At 45.4% G+C, this 21,738-nt stretch overlaps 1 protein-coding gene across 1 annotated transcript in view; it reads left to right on the plus strand.

Annotated features, from left to right (window-relative positions):
- The first annotated feature begins 938 nt into the window (after positions 1 to 938).
- Positions 939 to 21,738, plus strand: part of Sh3rf1 (SH3 domain containing ring finger 1) — a 159,436-nt gene continuing 138,636 nt past the window's right edge. The window contains exon 1 of the mRNA XM_051169992.1: positions 939 to 1,926. Within this exon, the coding sequence (XP_051025949.1) occupies positions 1,534 to 1,926 (393 nt within the window). The 5' untranslated portion in view covers positions 939 to 1,533. The remainder of the gene's footprint in view (positions 1,927 to 21,738) is intronic.

Raw genomic sequence — 21,738 nt, forward strand, 5'->3', positions numbered from 1 at the left:
CCGGTCCCCACGCTTCCCCCGTGGGTGTCCGGGACCTGCGGGGAACGAGACAGGCGGCCTCACTCGCCTCCTCTGGAGCTGCCTGGCCTCGGGGCCGCGCTCTCCCCGGACGCAGCCCCGGTGCCTCCTGCCTCCAGGGTTGGCAGTCTCTGGGGACTGTCGCTGAGCTCATCCCCGCGGGGTCACTAGTCTGCTTCCCGCCGCGCTCCGTGGCGCGGACTTTCGCCAACTTAACGCTGTATCTTTATTTTTCTTTAAGTCCTCGAAAACTTCCAACGATCAGTGTTGGGCAATTTTTGTCCTGGATTTGACCCAAAGGGAGGCTGTGAGGAGGCAATTGGGAGAGATCTCCTATTCCTGGAGCGACCCAGCCACAGCTGCAGCCCAGGACGGTCCTCCCTGTGCCCGAGTGGGGACACCTGGCTCCGGGGTGTGTCTGCGGCGAGCGCCACGCTGCGGGGTCGGAGACTACCTGTGCCCCACCGCGGGGAAAGAGGCGCACCCTGGCTCTCCCCAGTACCGATTAGTCGAGAACAGCTGCTACTGTAGCCTCCAAATCCTCTCACCCTTTCTCCTAGGCATTCACATTTAAACACTGACTGGGGTGGTGGTGGTAGTGGAGACTTCAAATACTCTTTCAATCCGCTCCTGAACGGCCGGTTTTTCAGATTCTACGCAGAGTTTTTCTGTCCAGCATTCCATCGTCGAATTCTTGGTGATCATTTTGCTAGATTTTTCTGAATGGGATTAGGGCAAGCCGTTCAGAAATCTGTTTGAGAGTTTGTCAGCCATGCCGGAAAGGGTGATATGTTTTAGCTATTTTCAAGCGGTTCGTGATTATATCTTTTAGAATAGCAGACCGTCAGCTCTATTTCCTTGGGGGAATAGGTGGGGGGGGGGGCGGACTTGCCGGGGGCGGGGCGTTGGATAAGATTAAGCTGTTGTGTTTCTCAGGCAGGGAAGAAACATGAATTTAATACTGGAATCATTTACCACGAGGATCAGCCAAGGTATGGCTTCTAAAATGATACCGTGGCTTTAAAACTGGGAACATCGTTAGATTTTGAAGTATTGTTTTTAGGTGGAGGAAACTTCCAGTCGATTTTGCTTAGGTTCTCCAGTAAGTTGAGGACTTCACCAGGCAGCTAATATCACTCACTCCTTTATTGCTTTTTCATAAATCCTGTTTATTGCTTGCTAGTTATTTCTACCCAGTGAGGTTCTAGATATCTTCCAGGGATTAACAAGGAATCGTTTAAGAAGCCTGCTTGTTTGTAATTGTTGACTTTGGAGTTCAGAAGCCACATTCCAAAGCCACAGTACACTATGCCGAGGAAGCACTTTTGTGTAATTTTTGGTTCTCGGCTCCACAGTGAACTTTTCCCCCAGATAACAACACTCATTTTTCTCTTTCCTCCCCTCTCTCCTCGTAACTCCAGAGCAAAGTCTGAAATGGATGTTACATGAATCACTTTAAGGGCTGTGCTCAACTATGAACGTTCGGAAGCCGTTTTCTCAGTGAAAAAGACCAAGATGGATGAATCTGCCTTGCTGGACCTTCTGGAGTGCCCCGTGTGTCTAGAACGCCTGGATGCATCTGCGAAGGTCTTACCTTGCCAGCATACGTTTTGCAAACGTTGTTTGCTGGGGATTGTGGGTTCCCGGAATGAGCTCAGATGTCCCGAGTGCAGGACTCTTGTAGGCTCTGGTGTTGACGAGCTCCCCAGTAACATCTTACTGGTCAGACTTCTGGATGGCATCAAGCAGAGGCCTTGGAAACCCGGCCCTGGTGGTGGCGGAGGGACCAACTGTACAAACGCATTAAGGGCTCAGGGCAGCACTGTGGCTAATTGTGGCGCAAAAGACCTGCAGAGCTCCCAGTGTGGACAGCAGCCTCGGGTGCAAGCCTGGAGCCCCCCAGTGACGGTGAGTAGCGTGCAGAGAGGCAGTTGGGTGAATACAAGTGGTGATGACCATGGCTTCTCTTTATTTTTAGCTTGTTTCCCAATTCAGCTCATTGCTCGAGAAGCCACACCTACCTGGCCAGATAGGATTATTAAATCTCAGGATCCTATTTTCTCTTGAAATGAGACTGGATATGACGTAATAAATCTTGTTTTTAAGATCTTCTCTTATAGCCTCCATTGTCTGGCAGGATATGTTTTAAGAAGCAGGTATCAAATGTTCATTAAAAGAACAGTTTGGTGTGGTCTCACCCTTTTGATGCCGATGAGAGTATCGTGTGTGTGTGTGTGTGTGTGTGTGTGTGTGTGTGTGTGTGTACATGTGCATATATATGTATATATATGTATATATGCAGTAAATATGCATGTGAGTAAGTCATGGGTAAGAAAGCAAGCCTTAATTTTTATGCTGCTTAGAGCCGTTCTGCTGATTTTATGAATGCACAGCACAGAATGTACTGGTTGGAGGAATTTTTAACAAATCATGGCCACAGGTAGCAGCCTGGTTGCTGTGGCAACAGGGTGTCACATAGGACTACACGATTACATCTAGCTGTATGTTGGGCTTTGTCGGGAGTGAAATGAGATACTTCCATCAAGATGGTTTTTTTTCCCTTGACTTGGGTGCAAGTAATTTCGGGTGAAGTTCAATGTTCATACCTTTACTACAACTTAATTTAATAAATGGAAATTCTAAACGAATAGGAATTATGTTTTACTCTGTGGCTCCCTGATACGGTATGCTTCTGTCATTTTTATTTTTCATAAAATGGGACATAGTCTTCCACATCAGATAACGAGAGTCATTCCACTCTTTTTTTTTTTTTTGAGTCATTCCACTCTTTTTGTTGAAAGAAGCAGTTTTGATAATTGGTCATATGCTTGGCAATTGAGTAGATTTTTGTAGTATATTATAGTTTTATTATTTTAGATAAAAAGTGTTATTTGTGTGATTGCTTTGTCTGCACATGTGCATGTGCACCACATATGTGCTTTGATGCCCATAGAGGTCAGAAGGAGACATCAGATCCCCTGTAATGGGAGTTACGAAGGGTTGGGAGCCACCATGTGGGTGCTGGAAACTGAACCCCAGTCCTCTGCAAAAGCAGCCAGTGCTGGTAACCACAGAGCCATCTCTCTAGCCCCCAATTATATTTTCCTCTTTCTTTCTTTCTTTCTTTTCTTTCTTTCTTTCTTTCTTTCTTTCTTTCTTTCTTTCTTTCTTTTTTTGAGATAGGGTTTCTCTGTGTAGCCTTGGCTGTCTTGGACACTTGCTTTGTAGATCAGGCTGGCCTCGAACTCACAGAGATCCGCCTGCCAATGCCTCCCTGAGTGCTGGGATTACAGGCGTGCTCCACCCCTCCTGGCTGCCCCCAGTCTTTTTAAAGAACAGAATTAATCTGGCAGAGACTTTTTCCCTCCCAAAATATTTATAGTTAGAACCTAAACCTGATGGCTTTCATTTTGTAAACATTTACCCACTGGGATGGTATTGTGTAGTATGAACTCATACACATGACTTTCAGACAGCTCATCACTGCAAATAATAGAAATGATAAAAAGTGTTTACATCACTAAATGTTAGATATATAAAGTATCTTTTTTTTTTTTTTTTTTTTTTAAGATTTATTTGTTTTTTTGTATATGAGTGCTCTATCTGCAGGTCACCTGCATGCCAGAAGAGGGCATCAGATCCCAGTAGAGATGGTTGTGAGCCACTATGTGGCTCCTGGGAATTGAACTCAGGACCTCTAGAAGAGCTGACAGTGCTCTTAACCGCTGAGCCATCTATCTATCCAGCCCCCTACACAAAGCATCTTAATCACTGACACAGTTTGGATTACTAGAAAGCAGCTTTAGCACTAGGCTCCCAGGTTTCTTTTGACTCACATATTTAATATGTGGTTAATATATAGATATTAAAAATTGGCCCAGGATTGCTACCCTCCTTCCTTTTCTTTCTGTAACCTGGGCTAGCCTGGAACTCACTCAGGCTCCTGCTCCTGTCTCATTTTACCAAGTATGGGATTACAGGCGAGAGTTATCCTGCCTTTAGGAAGGCTTTCTTATTTCAGTATAGTACAAAGTTTACTGTTACCTTGGTTGGTACCTATGGGCACATGAATATTTTAACCCTGTGGGCAGTGCGTGGCTCTGGTCACTTGTGATACATGGAGCCAGGTCTGCTTACCTTAAGGGAGGCGTAGATTTGCATCTTTAGAGGGGTCTTGTTTCCTGTAAATTAGACCTGGAGTGAGTGGAGTAAATTAGGCTTCTGGCTATGACTAGGTGTGCCCCGGTGGTTGTTGCTTTACCTGTTGAGAGGAATGCGATGAATGTCAGATTGCCGATAAGGAGGCACTTAAGGCCAGGCGGGGCTCAAGCCCGTTGCACTTTAAGTATCCTATCTAACCTAGACATTGGCCAGGAAATACTCGCAAGTGAAAGCTCCTGTGTCTGCAGGCTAAGCTTCCAAAATGGGCTTTTACTTTCCTTGGACATTTGGGGATTTTGATCGTGTTGATATCACTTTTCTGGTTTATGTGATTGCTAGCTCGCTTCCTGTTTTTCTTTGGCTTCTGACAGATGCCTTGCAAAGAAGCTCAGTTGAATTTGAACCTTACTAGTGTGTAGCATATAAAATAGTTGAAGACTTTGCAGAGAGTGGGGGGTGGGGAAAAACAGACGAGTAGAAGTGCTCGGTCTGAATTAAAGTAAATGATGTCAATATTGTTAAATAATTTGTTGCCAGGTTACATTGGCATTTACTTGTACCCTTTGCTTTTAAGTATTGAAAGCAGTTGAGGTTTCCCATAAATAGGGTGAGCACTTGGCACGTAAATAGGTCCCCAGAAGACACTGCTCTACAAAGCTAGAAATTAGTAACGCACACCGCATGGAGGTTGTAATGTGTCCTTTTTGGATACTCCTCCCCCTTGCCCGAGGTGACCGACTATAATAAATCCCTAACATTCATCCTCTCAGCTTAGATGCTCTGACCCAACCAAGCGGTGTGACCAGCCTGTTGCCACATGTTGGGCAAAGCTGAAAGCGAGACCATGTGGACCGCCACTTCAGCTTACCAGTGCTGTTCCACGTTAGCCCTGTGCCCATGTGGCTTCCAAATGTTTCCAGCCGAGGTAGGCCCAGTGCTATCAGCAGATTCGACATTTCCGATGTGTGACACACATCTTATTCCCAGAGCGCTTGTGCTTCCCGCTTAATGTGAAGAGGGAAAGAGTCCCCTGCTGCAGGGGAGGCACCAGGAGCCCTGCCAGTTCTTTAGGGCAAGCAAAGACTTCCTGGTGGGTTTTGGCCAGAACCAAGCAGGGGAATGAACTCCAGGAAGGGGGAGACTAGATACTGTTTTAGTGGATAAAACCGATTACAACTGTTACATACTGTTATATACATGATTTAATGAATATATATGCATATGTATATTATGTATATATATATACATACGTACATACATACATACATACATACACACACATACATACATAAGGAGTGGTGCAGAAAAAAATGTTTAAGTAATTTCTATAGAATTGTAACCTAGTAAGATAGACTTCTATTTCTTATAATTATTACTTTCTAGTTCATTTGGGTCTATCTATCTATCTATCTATCCATATGTATGTATCTATCTATCCATATGTATCTATCTATCTTTAGATGATCTTGGTAGGTATGTAGCTCAGGCTAGCCATTCACGTAAGCCCCAGGCTTCTGAGCGCTGAGTTTTCGGGTGTCGTTGCTCAGGGCCAGATTACATTATTATAATAAACTGCTGCATAGATGGTGATGGGGAAGCCAGCTACGGATTCTGCTCTTGAACTTCAGAGTGCGTGGTCAGTCTCATGGGAGAGATTAGCAGCATTTCAGCGGTGCAGGGGTATAATAAACACACTACGTTCTGTGCCCAAGAGCTAGCAAGAGGGGACAGGAGAAGGGCGTTGAGTGAAAGTAAATCTGCTTCTATGAGAAGTCCTCAAAAACTTCCTCAAAGAAGAGGTGTTTGAACTGAGATCTTAGCAGTGACGCGCTAATTGCGTGAATGGGGGCTGGGCACTGGAAGGGGCACAAGAGAGGAACCTTGGCTTAGAGTCAGAGGGGGACTTGTTTCCTAGGAGCGCTGACAGGAAGTGAATGTGAACTAAGCAAGCCGTGGGGAGGGTGACCTAAGAGCAGGCTTTGGTTGTGAACGCATACAAGGGCCACACGTGGATACAGCCAGACAGGTGGATGGTACCAATAGAAAGCGCTCTGAATTTGCTATTGAAAAGATGACTTGCTGGGACGGGGGTGGGGTGGGGGGCGTTCATTAAGCTTGAGAACAGGTAGAGCATTAGAGGTTGAAATCAAGGACTGAGACTGAGGAAAAAGAGAAAGCATCTATATCTGGGGGCTAGGTCACATTTCTGTCCCTCTGAAAATGCCAGGTGTGCTTTCTTTTTTTGTTTTTTGTTTTTCGAGACAAGCTCTCTCTGTGTGGCCTTGGCTGTTCTGGACTCACTTTGTAGACCAGGCTGGCCTTGAACTCACAGCGATCTGCCTGCCTCTGCCTCCAGAGTGCTGGGATTAAAGGCGTGCGCCACCACGCCCGGCCTGCCTTCCATTCTTTACATCCTCTGTGACTTGAGTTTGTGGGCCGCTGTGGACATCCTGTTGACTATGGCATTGCACGCAAAGCCAGGAGGGAGGGAATTGAAGGAAGAGTCTTGGAGAAAGCAACACAAGTTGTTTGCTCTAGGTAGATGTGAAAGGTGCCACGGCTGCCCCTAGACCGTGTCTGGTGTCCCAGAAGCCAGCAGGTGTCTGTGGAGTCCTTTCTAACGCAGTCCTGTGCTGTGATCTCGTTCGTCCTAGGACAAAAGCAACATCAGTGCGTGGGGCTGTGGTGGGAGGCAGGGGGCTGGTCAAATTCACAGGAGTCAGCAGATAAGCCACTGTAACTCAGAAGCACCAAGCTGTGGGATAAAATGGATCCTGTCTGTTGATGGCTTGGGGTCAGTGGTCACCGATTAAAAATCGCAGAGGGGACCGCGGATGGCTCAGACACACAACTGCTGTGTATGGAGCGGTCAGTCCGAGTATTGTCACAGGAAGTGATGTCCTTGCATAGATGGGAGCAAGAATCTATAATAATTCTTACTTGATCGCAGACCAGTGTTTAAGGAGGCTATTTGAGCGAGGATGTTTCAGAACAGCCCAATGGAAATAGAAGAAGTAAGACACCCCCTCCCCCGTGGACGTTTGTGGCAGATGTTGACCTTGCATTGATTTACTTCTTGACATCTATGGGGTGATTCATATAGGCTTCCTCCTAGAGCATAATGGTGAGGCCGGGATGCGCCTTTCCCTCTTTGGTGATTACGTAGGTTGAACCCAGGGTCTCACCCCTGCAAAGTGCTCCATCACCGAGCTATTACTCATACCTGCAGCCCTGTGCTCTGGCATCTTCAGTGTGGTGGAAGGCAGCAGCAGAGAGGGAGTCCTGGGGACTCAATTATTGATAATTTTAAAAGTGTGACTTTTTTACATCACACTTATCTTGTGACTAATAACACCTCCGGGGGAGGGGGGGCAGAGTATATTATTTGAAAATTGAAAATGTAAGTTTCAAAATGGGTTATGTAAGAACAATTTTGTTTAAAAATGCCAACCTTAGGAAAGTATGTACTAGTAAGTATATGTGTGTGTGTCTGTGTGTAGTGTCCATACGCAAATGCACACACATATATAATTTTAGAACATTTTGTAGACTTTTGTATGTCTATACTTACGGGTTTGGGCTTTTACATAAATACTTGCTGAGCTGTTAGATCCTTTACCTGTGAGATCCTTTCACGTTGGAGCAGAGATCTGGTTCATTAAGTGACATGTGTATAATAGAACCGCAGAGATGTGCACATAATGTAAGCGTGCCACCGAGAGTCACCATGCTCCACCCTTCTCAAAATTACTAGAGTTAGCTTTCCTTCTATTTTAAAAATTGAAAGTAAAACGGGCTCACAGCGAGACGTTTAGCGGCAGATGATGGTGTGTAGAGGATAATTGAAGTTTCCAGCCTTTGTATTCCTTAGCGACGGAGTCAGTCTACTCCACCCCACACCTTCTAGAATAAGGGATTAATAGAAATGGAAGCATGTCACACATGTAACTGTACAGGTTGAAGTTGTCTGTTGGCAAACTTTCTGTATGTTTTCCCAGTTGCCTATAGGAATGCGTTTTCTATCAGAACTCTCATGTACCAATGTAGGACGGACAACCAGAGTACTTCCAGTAATGGGTCTGAGTTCTCTTATGGTCAGTGGTGGAGCTGGGGTTCTACCTTAGGTCTGTGTAACCCCGAATGCTTCCTTCCTGTACCCTACCACGTGGGACACATTCTCCTTGGGTTTTCTTGTTGCTTTCCTTCCTGGGGAAGGCTTTCCCCAGCCACAGATAGTAGAATTTCTCTTTGCATGCTAGTTACCTGTGAGTGTTTTATTGTGGAAAAAGTATGTGCATGGGCGGGAAGGGAGGGGGAAGGAAATCAAGGTCCAAATAAAACTCAGTTGTGGTGAAAATGGATAAGGAAGTAGTGTATTTTGGCGGTTGCAAGCTGTGTTCTCTGGTTCCAACACTGCAACTGACTGGCATCATTTCTTCCTTATGACAGTCCAGCACCTTTAGAGACCTGCCTTAGGCAGGGGAGGGGAGGACATGGTGGTGAGGGTACAATAGGCCGAGTTAAGCTCATTTAAAAAGCACTTTAATTTTCATCTTTGACATTTTTGTACATGTGTATAATACATTCCGAGTACTCCCACCCCGTCCTTCTCTGGGTTACTTCTTTTCCCATCCTTACCGACGCAGCTGCACAGCCACGACTTCCTGTTTTTCTTTGTGACCGCTGCGCTTATCCAAGGCTCTTCGTTTGGAAGTGGCTGGTAGGCTCACCTGTGGGCACTCAGTGCAAAGCAGCGAGTCTCTCTCCAGGAACCCACCAGCATAGGGGTCGTCTTTGAGTTTCAGAACTCTTTGTAGCCTGACCCACTGGGCACAATCAAAAAGGTTTGATAGTACGTGGGGAAGAATCCAAGGAAACGAATGCTCTCTAGAGCCTTAGTGGGGCGTTCTCTCAATGTTTTATGTGTGCGTGCTCCGTTTTTTTTGGGTGCAGTTTCCCCACAATGTGTAAAGTAAGGATGACACTTTCTTATCCTGTTGATAGATTGTTTTGTGAGTAAGTGCAAAATTAAGATAAAAGTACTGTGAAGATTGTAAAGCCTATGTAAGTGGGTGGATTGTTACACAATTAAGTATTAGTTTTCCATATGGAGACATAACCTGAATAATAATAATATAATAAAAATAATAATAACCTGAATAACAACAACAACAATAAATGGGTGGTACTGTTTAGACGGAGAGCTACCCAAATGGGGACATGAGTGTCCATTCTCTGCCAATCTTTATTTTTTTCCTGTTTACAGTCATGTCTTTAATGATGAGAAATACATTCTAAGAAATGTCCTGCCGTGCGTTTTGTCATTGGGAACGTCATAGGGATAGAGGTCAGTCATTCAGAACTTTTAATGGTGCAGTCGAAAACACATTCCGAGTAAACACATGTACACATGAGGATGCCTGTGTGTGGAAGCCAGAGAACAACCTCAGATTATGTTCCTTGGTCCTGGGAACCATCTTTTTTTTTGAGTCCAGGTCTCTTTCTCGCTTGGAACTCACCAAGTAGGTTAGGCAGTCTAGCTAGTGAGCCCCAGTGCTGGGATTACAACCATGCACTGTCATGCTTGCTAACTAACTATTAATTAATTAATCTGAGCCCTGGCTGTCCTGGAACTTGCTCTATAGACCACACTGGCCTCGAATTCAGAGATCCACCTGTGTGTCCGTGTCGTCAACAGCCCCCTCCCTCCAGAATGTTGAGATTAAAGGCGTGTGCCACCACTGCTCAGCCTGTGCTTAACTATTAAAACATAGGTGGGGAAGATTAAATTCAGGTCCTCTGGCCTGCAGGGCAGGCATTTTATTTACAAGCTATCGCCCCAACGCTGGTAAACATGTTTTACAGTGGTGATAAAAAGCAAACTGAATACGTAAGCCAGGAAGTCATTTGTTATCAATATCACGTTTTCTATGCTATATGTAATAGCATGCTTTTAAATAGGACTGGCAGTGTCACAGGTCTTTACGCTTGCTACACGGGTAATATGTCCACTAGGGTTTTATGGCAGTTTCAGCGTTACTAGGCTCCGTTATAATCCTCTGGGACCACCATGGAATATGCAGCTTGACCTTGACTGAAGCATCATTGCATGTGACTTTATTATCACTGCCACCCCTGGCTGCTTTACAAAACATTCTCCTTTGGGTGACTGAAGGAAGGAAAAGGGAAGAAAACAGTGATGAGGTCCCTCCGCACCTTTGGCTTCCGCCTCTCCAGGAGCAGAGAGCGGAAAATGCTGCAGTTTGTTTACTATTCTGTGTCCCGTCATCCTGTGCTACCTGGTCCCTGCCGCCCAGCCTTGGTCCTGTGCAGGTGGCTGGAGGGTGGAGGTGAGGCCACAGGGAAGACGAAGGGAAAGAGGAGGGCAGGGCTCTTGTTTCTCTTGAGTTGCTTTGCCTGTTCATATTTCCCAAATTGCTCCATCCCTCATAATTAGTTAATGATCTCAGAAGTCAAATCAGAGGTGTTAAAGGCACCAGCACGGGCAGTCCATCGGTTCTTGTCTCTGTCCCCTCCGTGGTCCTCCCATGGCATCTTCCTCACTCTTTGTCTAAAGCATTTCTCCCTTCTGTTAACCCTCATCTCTACAAGGAAAATCAACTGCTTTTCCTCCAGTGTAGCCGCAGACTCCGTGCATTTGTTCGTTCATCACCCTTCTAGTCTGTTACTTAATATGGTTTTAAGCAAATCCGTAAGAGGATGTGGAAAGGCTTTTTTAATGTAAGGTCAAAGGGCAGAGTGCATTGTAATTCACCCTGCGGCAGGGGTCTTGATAAGGACCTGTAATCATATAATGATTACGTCACGAGATGTGCCATAGGTTGTACTCACAGCACAGGGCAGAGCGAGGTTCTCTCTGGCAGCGGGCAGGCCTCGGCTACACAGCAGTGTGGTGGGGTGAGGCTTGCTTGGCAACCGGAATAGGACTAGGCGCAGCTAAACAACGTGAGGAACTCAGTGGGCAAGCCTCACCTATAAAACAAGACAGCGTGTGGGGAATCAGTAGGGTAAAAAATACTGTGCTCAGAGATGCCTATGCCAGTAGGACTTCCTTTGAGCCCCAGTCCTTCCCAGGATAGGAGCCTGCCAGTGCCTAGTCAAGAGGGTGGCTAACAGTTGCTTCGTGAATGTTGCCATATGGGTTGCTGTAAACACAGTCATTTTAAAGATAGATGTGTGAGTAGGCTCCCAGGGGTATCTGAGAAGGGAGAGGCGCTGCCATTTCAGATGGTTGACAGTCTCGGTTAAGTAGATGATTTGCATCACAGAAAAGTGAGCAACAGGAGGTGAAGATGAGTTTTAAAGTCACATCAGGTCGGTTTGGGGATGTCCCTGTTAGCCTCAGGAAATAAATTCTTCAGGTTTTTTTTTTTTTTTTTTTAAAGATTCATGCATTTAAAGCTTTTATTTATGCATATATGTTTGGTTCTGCATGTGTACGCAATGCGGATATGAGTGCCCTCAGTTGGTAGCCACCTGACATGGGTGCTGGGAATTGACCCCAGGTCCTCTGGGAGAGCAGCCTGTTGTTTTAAAGATTGGAAATCCAAGCTGGGCAGTGGTGGTGCACACTTTTAATCCCAGCACTCGAGAGGCAGAGGCAGGCGGATCTCTGTGGCCCCTAAAGGTTTGTTGTTTGTTTGTTTGTTTGCTTGGTTTTTTTAAATAAGAAAACTTTTGAATTATAGCATCTTTATCATCCAAAATTTATCATTCAGGGATGAATGAACAGAAATGGCTTCATTATAATCAATGTAGTGGCTAGTCCCTACCCAGTAAGAGTAATGGAGAAAAAAGAAATTTGCTGTAGAGTATTTCATATCTTGGTCCTCTCTTCTCCCCTCCCACATATGTAAAATTATATATAATATATATTATATAACATACTTATATATAATATATTTTTATATATGTATTCAGTTGAATATATATTCAACTTATTGTAATGACTTTATAGGCTGCAGTCCACCTAATCCAATAATGGCTGGCTGTGAGTGGAAAATCTAAGAATTTAGTAGTTGCTCAGTCCACAAGGCTAGATGTCTTGACTGGCCTGCCGTATATATTGGAATCCCAAAGAAGTCGGCTCTAATGCCAGCAAAGGAATGGACCTGCTAGCAAGGCGAGGAGGGCATGCAGGCAAAGAGCCAGAGCGTCCTTCCTTATACAGACTTCCAACAGAAGACAAGGTCTAGATTAAAGGTGTGTCTTCCTGCCTTAAGATCCGTATCAAAAATTGTCTCTTCCTACCTCAAAGACTAGAAGTGGATTCACCTTCTTCAAGCCAAAAAAAAAAAAAAAATCTCTTAGAGTTGTGCCCTCCGTTTCTGGATTGTAGTTTGTTTCAGATGTAGGCAAGTTGACAGCCAAGGACAGCCATCACAGGGCCTTAGTCCACTGAGACAATCCCACAGCTTTGTGCTGTGTCGCACCAGTGTCTGCAGGCTGCAGGCAGGTCTCGCTAATACCTCAAGCTGGCCTTGGATTTGCACTCACATTCCTTCCCCAGACCGCAGAGGATTCCAGGAGTGAGCCGCCACACTCAGTTTATATTTAGCTTAAGTGACTGATTAGTTCCTTGCCTTGTTGCTGTGATGAAATGCCGGACGCAGACAGTTTAAGAAAGGAAAGGCTTACATGGCCTTTACACGAGGGTACAGTCCACAATGGCTGGGACCACATGGAAACAGGAAACACGAGGCAGCTGGTCACATAGCATCAGCATCCAAGGAGCAGAGAGAGAAGGATGCTCATATGTAGCTAGCTAGGGTCCCAGCCCATTCAGGGTGGGCCTTCCCACCACTGTTAACCTCATCTAGATAATCTCCTAAAGGCGAGCCTGGAGGCTAGTCTCTATTTCTTACAGACCACCCTAGGTTTTGTCAAGTCGACACAGTGTCAGCCGTCACAGAGGATGCCACAGGGGGATGTGCTCCAGGGCCATTGGGAAGCACTGGAGCTGTGCACATTTCCTGGAAGTCTGTTTGAGCGCTACTCATTGAGAGCTGAACATTAGATCCCTTAAAGGACTTCTAATTCACATAGCGCTAAAAATAATCTTGCATATTTTGCATTTTTGTTTGTTTGTGTTTAGACAGTTTGGGCTGGCCTCAGACGCCCCATTCGGTCTTGAACTCTCCGCTTCAGTTTGTAATCCCAGGTGTGATGACAAGCATGTGCGACCAAGCTGGCTACAGACTTTTTTTTTAAAAACATAAGCACATAGTTTCTCTATATACATTAATTGAACATTAATATATATCATAAAATTACATTTCAAGCATTATTAAATTTTCATGTATTCAGCCAGTCCTAAGTGACATTTGGTTAGTAAGTCCCTCATCCCTGTTTTAATAAATTCATGTTTTAAGTACATCCTGTGTTAATGTACTGCCAGCATTTGGCGTGGAGGAGCCTGAGTCTCTGAGGCTAACTAACCATGTTGCGCAGACGTAATTGCTCCCATTTTGCCAGTATCAGCGCCCTCTTTGTTACCTGTTTTTTTATAACACAAGCCCAGGATATTGGAAGACACAGAAGGTGTCAATGTTGTGTGGACTGATGGTGCTGGGGTGGAAGTTGGTTGATGGCAATGTCACGTTCCCTATTTCAAGGACCATGAAGTTCTCTGCCCTACACTCCTGTGCCATGGCTTGGTGTACCCGCACTCCCAGATAGACACACACACACACACACACACACACACACAAGAAACATAGCGCCACACACACACACACACACACACCCAAAACAAAAGAAACATAGCACACCACAGACACACACACCCAAAAACAAAAGAAACATAGCACACACCACACACACACACACACACACACCACACTCCAAAAGAAACAGCACACACCACACACACACACACACACACACACACACCAAAAACAAAAGGAACATAGCACCCTTGGTTCCCCCCCCCCCCCATTGACATGGCATCAGAAACATTGATTCTCCTTGTTTGGGGCCTCTATTGAGACTCTTTGTCAATGTGACAAAATACCTGATACATGCAGTATAAGAAAGGATTGACTCTGTGTCATGCTTCTAGTCTGTCCTGAGGGAGAGACTGTGGTTGGGCAGCATGGCTCCTATTAGAGCAGCGAGAGGAAGCAGAAAGCGAGGGTGCCTTCACTGCAGGTTTTCTTCTTTTGCTCCACAGGGGTCCTCAGCCCATGGAATGGAGCGGCTTAAGTCCAGGGCAGGCTTTCTGCCACCTGCGTCCGCTCTTTCAGCATGCAGATGTACTGAGTTGAGGCTCCACTACTCGGCTTTGTTGCTTTAGGCCAGTGTTTTTGCTTCTTTAGGCCGGTGCTTTGCTTTTCATTAAAGGCGGCTTGCCAGATATTCCCCTGCAGCCCTGAGGTTTTAAACATAAGCCCTAGGGAAAAGCTGCCTTTGAAGTTAAATGTTTACCTTTTAGTTAATTTCGTATTTTTTTTTTTCAACTAGCATATAAACTGACCTAGTTTGCTTTTTTTTTTAATTGCTGTGATAAAACACTGACCAAGACAAGCCTGGAAGGAAAGAGTATAGTTTCCTGCCCATCATGAAGTGAAGTGAGGGTGGGAACTCAAGGCAGGAACCTGGAGGCAGGAACTGTAGGAGAAGCCATGGAGGGGTGCTGCTCACTGGTTTGCTCATCCTGCCTTGCTCAGTTGTTTCGTATAAAACCCAAGACGGCCTGCCCAGAGGTGGCCCCGCCCACAGTGGGCTGGCCCCTCCCACATCAATCGTTAATCAAGAAAATGCCCTCCTCCGCCACTTGCCTACAGACCAAGCTAATGGAAGCGTTTTCTCAGCTGATGCTCCCTCTTCCCAGATGACTTCAGCTTGTGCCAAATTGACAAAAACAAACAGACAAACAAATGAAATTAAGCAGCACCCAAAGGAATAGGCTCCATCAAAGACGTCTTCATGCATGCAATTTACTCAGGGTTATACTTCTGCCTGCTCTTGTTCTCCATCACACTGTTTCCTGTCCTCTTCCTAAACAGTACCCTGTCAACTTTTACGTGTGTGTGTTGCGTAAGTATGAGCATTTAGAACAAACTGGTATCTCAGCATCAGTCATCAGGAACATGGGTCTCTTATGGTTAGTCATGGATGGCAGTAGTAAGCCTCTAAATTCCCCTTAGAAGCCACACTGTGCATGGGACACACACTTTCAGATGAGCTTTTTCATAATCTATCTATACATTTAGGAGGAAGGGAGGGAGAGAGAGAGAGAGAGAGAGAGAGAGAGAGAGAGAGAGAGAGAGAGAGAGAGAGAGAGAGAGAAGGCAGGCCTAGTTTGGCATATAAGTCTCATCTGCCTATGCCTACTGAGCTCTGTTCTGCCTAAACAGTATCCTCATGTAAAAATTTCACTCTGCAATTCTAACAGTTAGATCCCATCCTAAGAGGCTGTTGCAGTTGGGATGAAGTTTGTGACACAGGAACTCCAGAGGGAGGGGCGCTCAGACTATGGCGTCCATGTGGTTGCTGAGTGGAGGTAAATCTGGAGGGAGAGTCATGTGATGTTGATTATTGAATCCATCATCTGCAGGGGGACACTTGTGAGAGCGCAAAGGGATGCTATTGATACTTTTGCAAAGTCAGAAAGGGTAGGCCAGGGGAGTCTGGGTTAAATAGGGCCATCTGTTCACCCAAGCTGAGGTCAGGCCTGCAAGCCTGGGAGACAGAGGAGCCTTTATGAAACGAAGGGAGATGCCAAGGGCACAGAAGCCTTAAGGACATATTTGGGGGGGGAATGCTGCGGATCGATTTTTTTTCCCCTCTGCTTCATTTTTTATGAATTCTGCTTCTTGGTGGGCGGAAGATGTAAAGCCGGGAACCAGGGGATTTAGTTAGCATCAGGCAGAACTTCTAGACCTTGTTATGTATATTGTGCTTGGGCAACTTACTTCCTCTCTCTCTCTCTCTCTCTCTCTCTCTCTCTCTCTCTCTCTCTCTCTGTGTGTGTGTGTGTGTGTGTGTGTGTGCTTCATTTGGTTGAAGAACTGTAAAGAAGCTTAAGCTCTTGGGACCTGGTACTTGCTCAATAACCAGAACCTTTCGTTTTTATCTTCCTAGAGATAAGAACTTTTAGTCCCTTATGGCTCTGCACTGTAAAACAAACTTGAGCATGTGTGGGGTCCTGGCAGTTTAATTTGCTAACACTTGCCATGTTAATGCGGTCGGACCTTTTTGTAGTGTTTCAAACAGCCAGCTTAACCTTTCGGTGCCCAAGCGGTTTAGAAGAAGTTCAGGACTACAAGTCTAAGTAAATATGTAGTCTAGTTGTTGTGCCATGGACTGCGGTGTGACACTCATTTTGTCAACTTCAGTGGCTCTCAAAGCATCATTGGGACCTCTTCCTTCCTCTTGTCCTATGAGGTGTGGCCAGCAGAATTCGTCCTCTGCTGTGCTGTTTCTGACGGGTGCCATCCTCCCATGCCCCCTTCCATCCCTTTCTCATTCCCTGTGATGTAGGTAAAATGTAAAAGTAGGTCAAAGAGTTTAAGAGACATAGCACTTAACCCTTCAGGCTAATAATTGAAAAGACTCAGGGCCATGCTTGTTAGTCAGCAGCTCCTGACTATGACGAAACACTTGAGATAATCAGTCTAAAAGAGGAGAGGTGGCCGGGCAGGTGGTGGCGCATGCCTTTAGTCCCAGCACTTGGGAGGCAGAGGCAGATGGATTGCTGTGAGTTCGAGGCCAGCCTGGTCTGCAAAAGCGAGTCCAGGACAGTCAAGGCTACACAGAAAGACCCTGTCTCAAAAAACCAAGGATGGGGCGGGAAGAGGAGAGGTGTATTTTGGCTCAGGGTTGCAGAGGCCTCACTCCATGGCCTTATGGGCCTGTTGCTTGGGGGTCTATGGTGGCAACAGTACACCATGGAAGGGATGCATGGTAGGTTGGGTCCTTCACCTCATGGTGCCTGGGAACAAAGGAAAGTTTTTAGGCCCTAGCAACTGCTTCTAGAGCATCCTGCCAAGGACCATTTCTCCCTAGGGCCCACTGTCTCAACACTGTACACCTCCCAAGAGCTTCCCAGGCTAGAAGGCAAGCCTTTACCCTTGGAGTGAGCCAGGCTCCACTTCCCAGCAGCCTCTGGGTCTCTGTAAGGGAAGCTAAGTGTGCATTGTAATGCAATCCTGATTTTATCCTCTAAAAAAAAATTTTTTTTTTCTTTTTGAAGCCCTAGGGCCGTTTTATTAGAGTTTAAAAGAAAAACACCACAGGACAGGCTAACTTTAAATCTCGGCAGCTGCCCAGAGGAAAACGCAGAGAGAAGGGGAAAAAACCAACCAACCAAGCATGCTGTTTGAGCTGTCCTCTTAACGGGCAGCCCCATGGTAGTAGGTAGCCACTTGGTGGGAAGGGGATTTTTTTTTTTAAAGAAAGAATAAGGAAGCCCAAATATCAAGAAAGCATATGTAGGTTCTGGCTAGCATCAAAAGAGAGACAGGGTTAAAAATAAAAAGGGGGGGGGGAAATGGGTGGGTGGGGAGTGGAGGTTTTCTTGGGTCAGGGCTCTCTCTGTTTACCTATGTTTTGATGGCTTTTGCCTTTCATCTATAGTGGCTGTGTGGCTGTTTTTTATTTTTGTTTTGTTTTGTTTTTAATGTGACAGGCATTTCCCTGGCCTTACTCACATGTAAGCCAATGCATCTATATAATTGATAGTTTTTCTTATGAATTTTGGAGCTGCAGCTCCAGTGGAAAGCCCGGGTGTGCTTCAGCTTTCAGTAGCATTGCGTATTTTTCTTTTCTTTCCTTTTTCTTTCTTTCTTCCTTCCTTCCTTTCTTTCTTTCTTTCTTTTTTTTTTTTTTTTTGAGGCAGGGTTTCTCTGTGTAGACTTGGCTGTCCTGGACTAGCATTGTAGACCAGGCTGGCCTCAAACTCACAGCGATTCGCCTGCCTCTGCCTCCCGAATGCGAGTGCTGGGACTAAAGGCGTGCGCCACCACCGCCTGGCCATATTTTTACAACTTTTAAATTAAAGGATGTCTCATAAAGCTTGTTGGTAATTTATCCTAGAGCCTTGCAGTCGTCCTAGCTAGGAAGTTCTTTTGGTATCTGGTATAAACCCCTGCCTTTGAAATCTAATCTCATCTCGCCCCTTTGTTTTTGTTTTTTGTTTTGTTTTGTTTTGTTTTTTTGCTCTTTTGAGACAGGGTTTCTCTGTGTAGCCTTGGCTGTCCTGGACTCACTTTGTAGACCAGGCTGACCTCGAATTCACAGTGACCTGCCTGCCTCTGCCTCCTGAGTGAGTGCTGGGATTAACGGAGTACGCCACCACGCCCTGTCCCGTTTTAATGGAAAAGAAGCTCCAGTCTCCTGACCTTGCAGGCCACTTTCCAGCCCTAGTTCCTCCCTAGCCTCTTTTATTTGCACTAAGTAACTGTTTCCCCTAGTGTCCTCAGGGGACTTAGATCTGACCGCTTTTGGCATTTCAGTCATGCACCTTTGTATGTTCTCCAGCCCGTCTCGCCCCCCTTCTTTCTGGGGTTCAGGTCCCCTAAACGCTCTTAGTGTGGCAATAGAGTTCTGAAAAGGGCTCCGGGTTATCATGTGACCCTGTGGACCGTGCTGCATGATTTTATGTGCCTTTAAGAACGCCTCACCACGGTGCTGATTCATACTTTCCCCTAGACCTCAGGTTTTTCTCTCTTACTTAAATTTAATTTTCTACCATCTCTGAAGCGAGCCCCTACCCCCACCCCCCTTTTCAATTAAGCTGTCCCCTGCTGTTTCTGTAATGTTTACGGTGGCATCAGCAATTTGCAGCTATTAGCAAGCTTGGAAAAATGCCACTCTGGGCTGGAGAAATGGCCCAGTGGTTGAGATCACTGGTTAATTAAACTTGTAGAGGACCTGAGCTCAATCCCCAGCACCCACATGGCTGCTCATTACCAGTCTCAGGAGCATCCAGTGCTCCCTTCTGGCTTGTGTACACGTGGTGCACAGACATATGCCGGCAAAACACGCGTGCACATAAAAATAAAAAATAAGGATGAAAACAAATTAAAAAGAAAAATGTCAACCCAATGTTTCTGTTTTCTCCTCCCTTCCTTCCTTCCTTCCTTCCTTCCTTCCTTCCTTTCTTTCTTTCTTTCTTTCTCAAGATAGGGTTTCTCTGTTTATCCTGTGCTGGAACTTGCTCTGTAGCCTTCCTTGGCTGACCTCGAACTCATGGAGATCTGTCTGCCTCTGCCTCCTGAGTGCTGAGATTAAAGGCATGGGCCTGTTTCTTGATGATTTTTTTGTTTTGTTTTGTTTTGTTCTTAGTTATTTGGCTGCTTAGTTTTGAGCACATATTTAACACACTTAACAAACTTGTTGCATGTCCTCTGTCTGCGTTTGACATCAGATTATTCTCTGATTATGTTACAGTTTTGTCTCCTAGTCCCAGATGTAAGGATCTCCAGAGCAGTAATTGTGTGTGTGTGTGTGTGTGTTCATACTAATTTTTTCCTATTGTTTAATTTGAGGGGAGAGCCCTGGGTTGATTGAATTCAGAGTTTTGCTCATGCTAAGCATGCCCTCTTCCATGGACTTACAGCCTATAGTATAAAAAGAGCATTCAGTTAGTAACCACTTCCTGGTGGAATTGGGAGAGCCCCCAAGATGTGTTTGGCAAGTTCATGTCTTTGTAAGTGCAGGGTACCCTACGCACATGGATTTTTAGTGAGCTTAACCACATTGACTTTTCCGTTATTTAACTCAACTATGAAAGTTTTACCCAAACGGCTGCATAAGCCCTCATGAAACCTGGCTGTAATCGAATCCTGAGTTGCAGTTCTCTTGAGGATGGCCCTTGAAACGTGTGTTGCACCCACCACGGTGGTCTAGAAGCCATGGTTTGCTAGTTTATTAGAAGGGGGGAAAAAGTCTGCTGAGTGGGATCGAAATCCCTTAAACAAGTAAAATAGGTGATGCGTTGTCTCAGGTCCCCTAGAGAGATGTTATTGCGACCTAGAGGAGAACAAAACAGACCTAAATACCCATCAGGCATCTTGGGTCTTTACCAAACACCTTGGATGATTTCTTTGTGCATCTGTGTTGGAATGAGAATGTTCTAGTGAGCAAAATGCCCGTCTCCATGCAGGCTGACTATATACGAAGACATTCCTGAGGATAGCAAATCCTTCAGGTGAGTGGAAGAGCAAGGCAATGATGTGCTTAGCAACAGCACCTCCTCACCTTAAATCCCACGAGAGGCAACATGTCCGTACAAAATTAAATTAGCATTCTTGAGAATGAGGCAGAAAGAAGGAAGAAAGGGACAGTTCCAAGAGTAAATTAGTCCCCAGGGACCCTTTCCAATTCCCACAGTAGAAGCCAGCCAGCTATGATATGAAACATGACGGGGGATGGGGGCGAGCAGGGCCTCTAGAGTGAAGATCCCTGCAAGGCTGAGTCTCTGCAATTGTTAATGTATCAGGGTTTAACTATATGCAAGGAAATACCTCGAGTTACTATTAGTTCTCCCGGGAGAGTAAGCCATCTGATACAGACAAGCAAGTGACACCAGATCTACCTGACATTTCATTACAGATGAAAGAGAATGGCCGAGCTGGCAGAGGAGCTTGTTAGGAGGCCCTGTAACTGTAGAGAGCTGGAGGCTGGGGATCTCTAGGTGAGCTGTGAATGAGGAGCTTTGTGTGGAAGGAGTCAGGGTTCTATGTGCCTCTTTATTATGTAAATCCACACTCATTGCTAGCTCTCCTGTTCAATATATATATATATATATTTATTCCCTAGACTTTCAGGTTCAGCTTTATTCTTTGTGCAGATGATTACTATCAGGCTAGTATTTGGGCTGGCACACTTGTCATTAAGGGTGCGATGGTCCCCATGGTATAGTCACTCATTCTGTTTGTTGACTGTTGGCCCTTGATAGTTTAGGACTTATTCAACATGCTTTATGTTATTCATATATATGTATATATATACATATATATTGAACTTTAAAATCTATGAAAACACTGTGTTCTGGTTATGAATATGTCAGTGCGCCAAAATGCATTTTGCGCCTGGATGGAAAGGCCAGCATTTTTCGGTACTATCACCAGGCAAACTGGAATCATAAGACAAAGACTAGAGTGTAGATGGGTCAAAGATAAATTGAGGCAAAAAACTGATTTATAATTTGATGGCTAAATCTCATGTTATAGTCAACTGAATGTTATTCGAGCCCTCTCTTCTCTCTCTCTCTCTCTTTCTCTCTCTCTCTCTCTCTGTCTCTGATTTTTTTAAATTTTAATTTTTTTCTCTTTGATTTTTTGAGACAGGGTTTTTCTGTGTAGCCTTTGCTGTCCTGGACTTACTTTGTAGAACAGGCTGGCCTCTAATCTGCCTGCCTTTGCCTCCCTGAGTGCTGGGATTAAAGGCGTGCGCCATCACGCCTGATTCTAGTTGTACAGTCTCTAAATATTGTTGGCAGCAATATAGTGAATAACACATTCTGCTCAGGTAGAAGTCAACAGCAACCGGGCCAGCAAGATGGCTGGTGGGTGATGGGACTTGGCACCGTTG

Source organism: Acomys russatus, chromosome 27 (genome assembly GCF_903995435.1).
Source record: "Acomys russatus chromosome 27, mAcoRus1.1, whole genome shotgun sequence".
Taxonomy (NCBI): domain Eukaryota; kingdom Metazoa; phylum Chordata; class Mammalia; order Rodentia; family Muridae; genus Acomys; species Acomys russatus.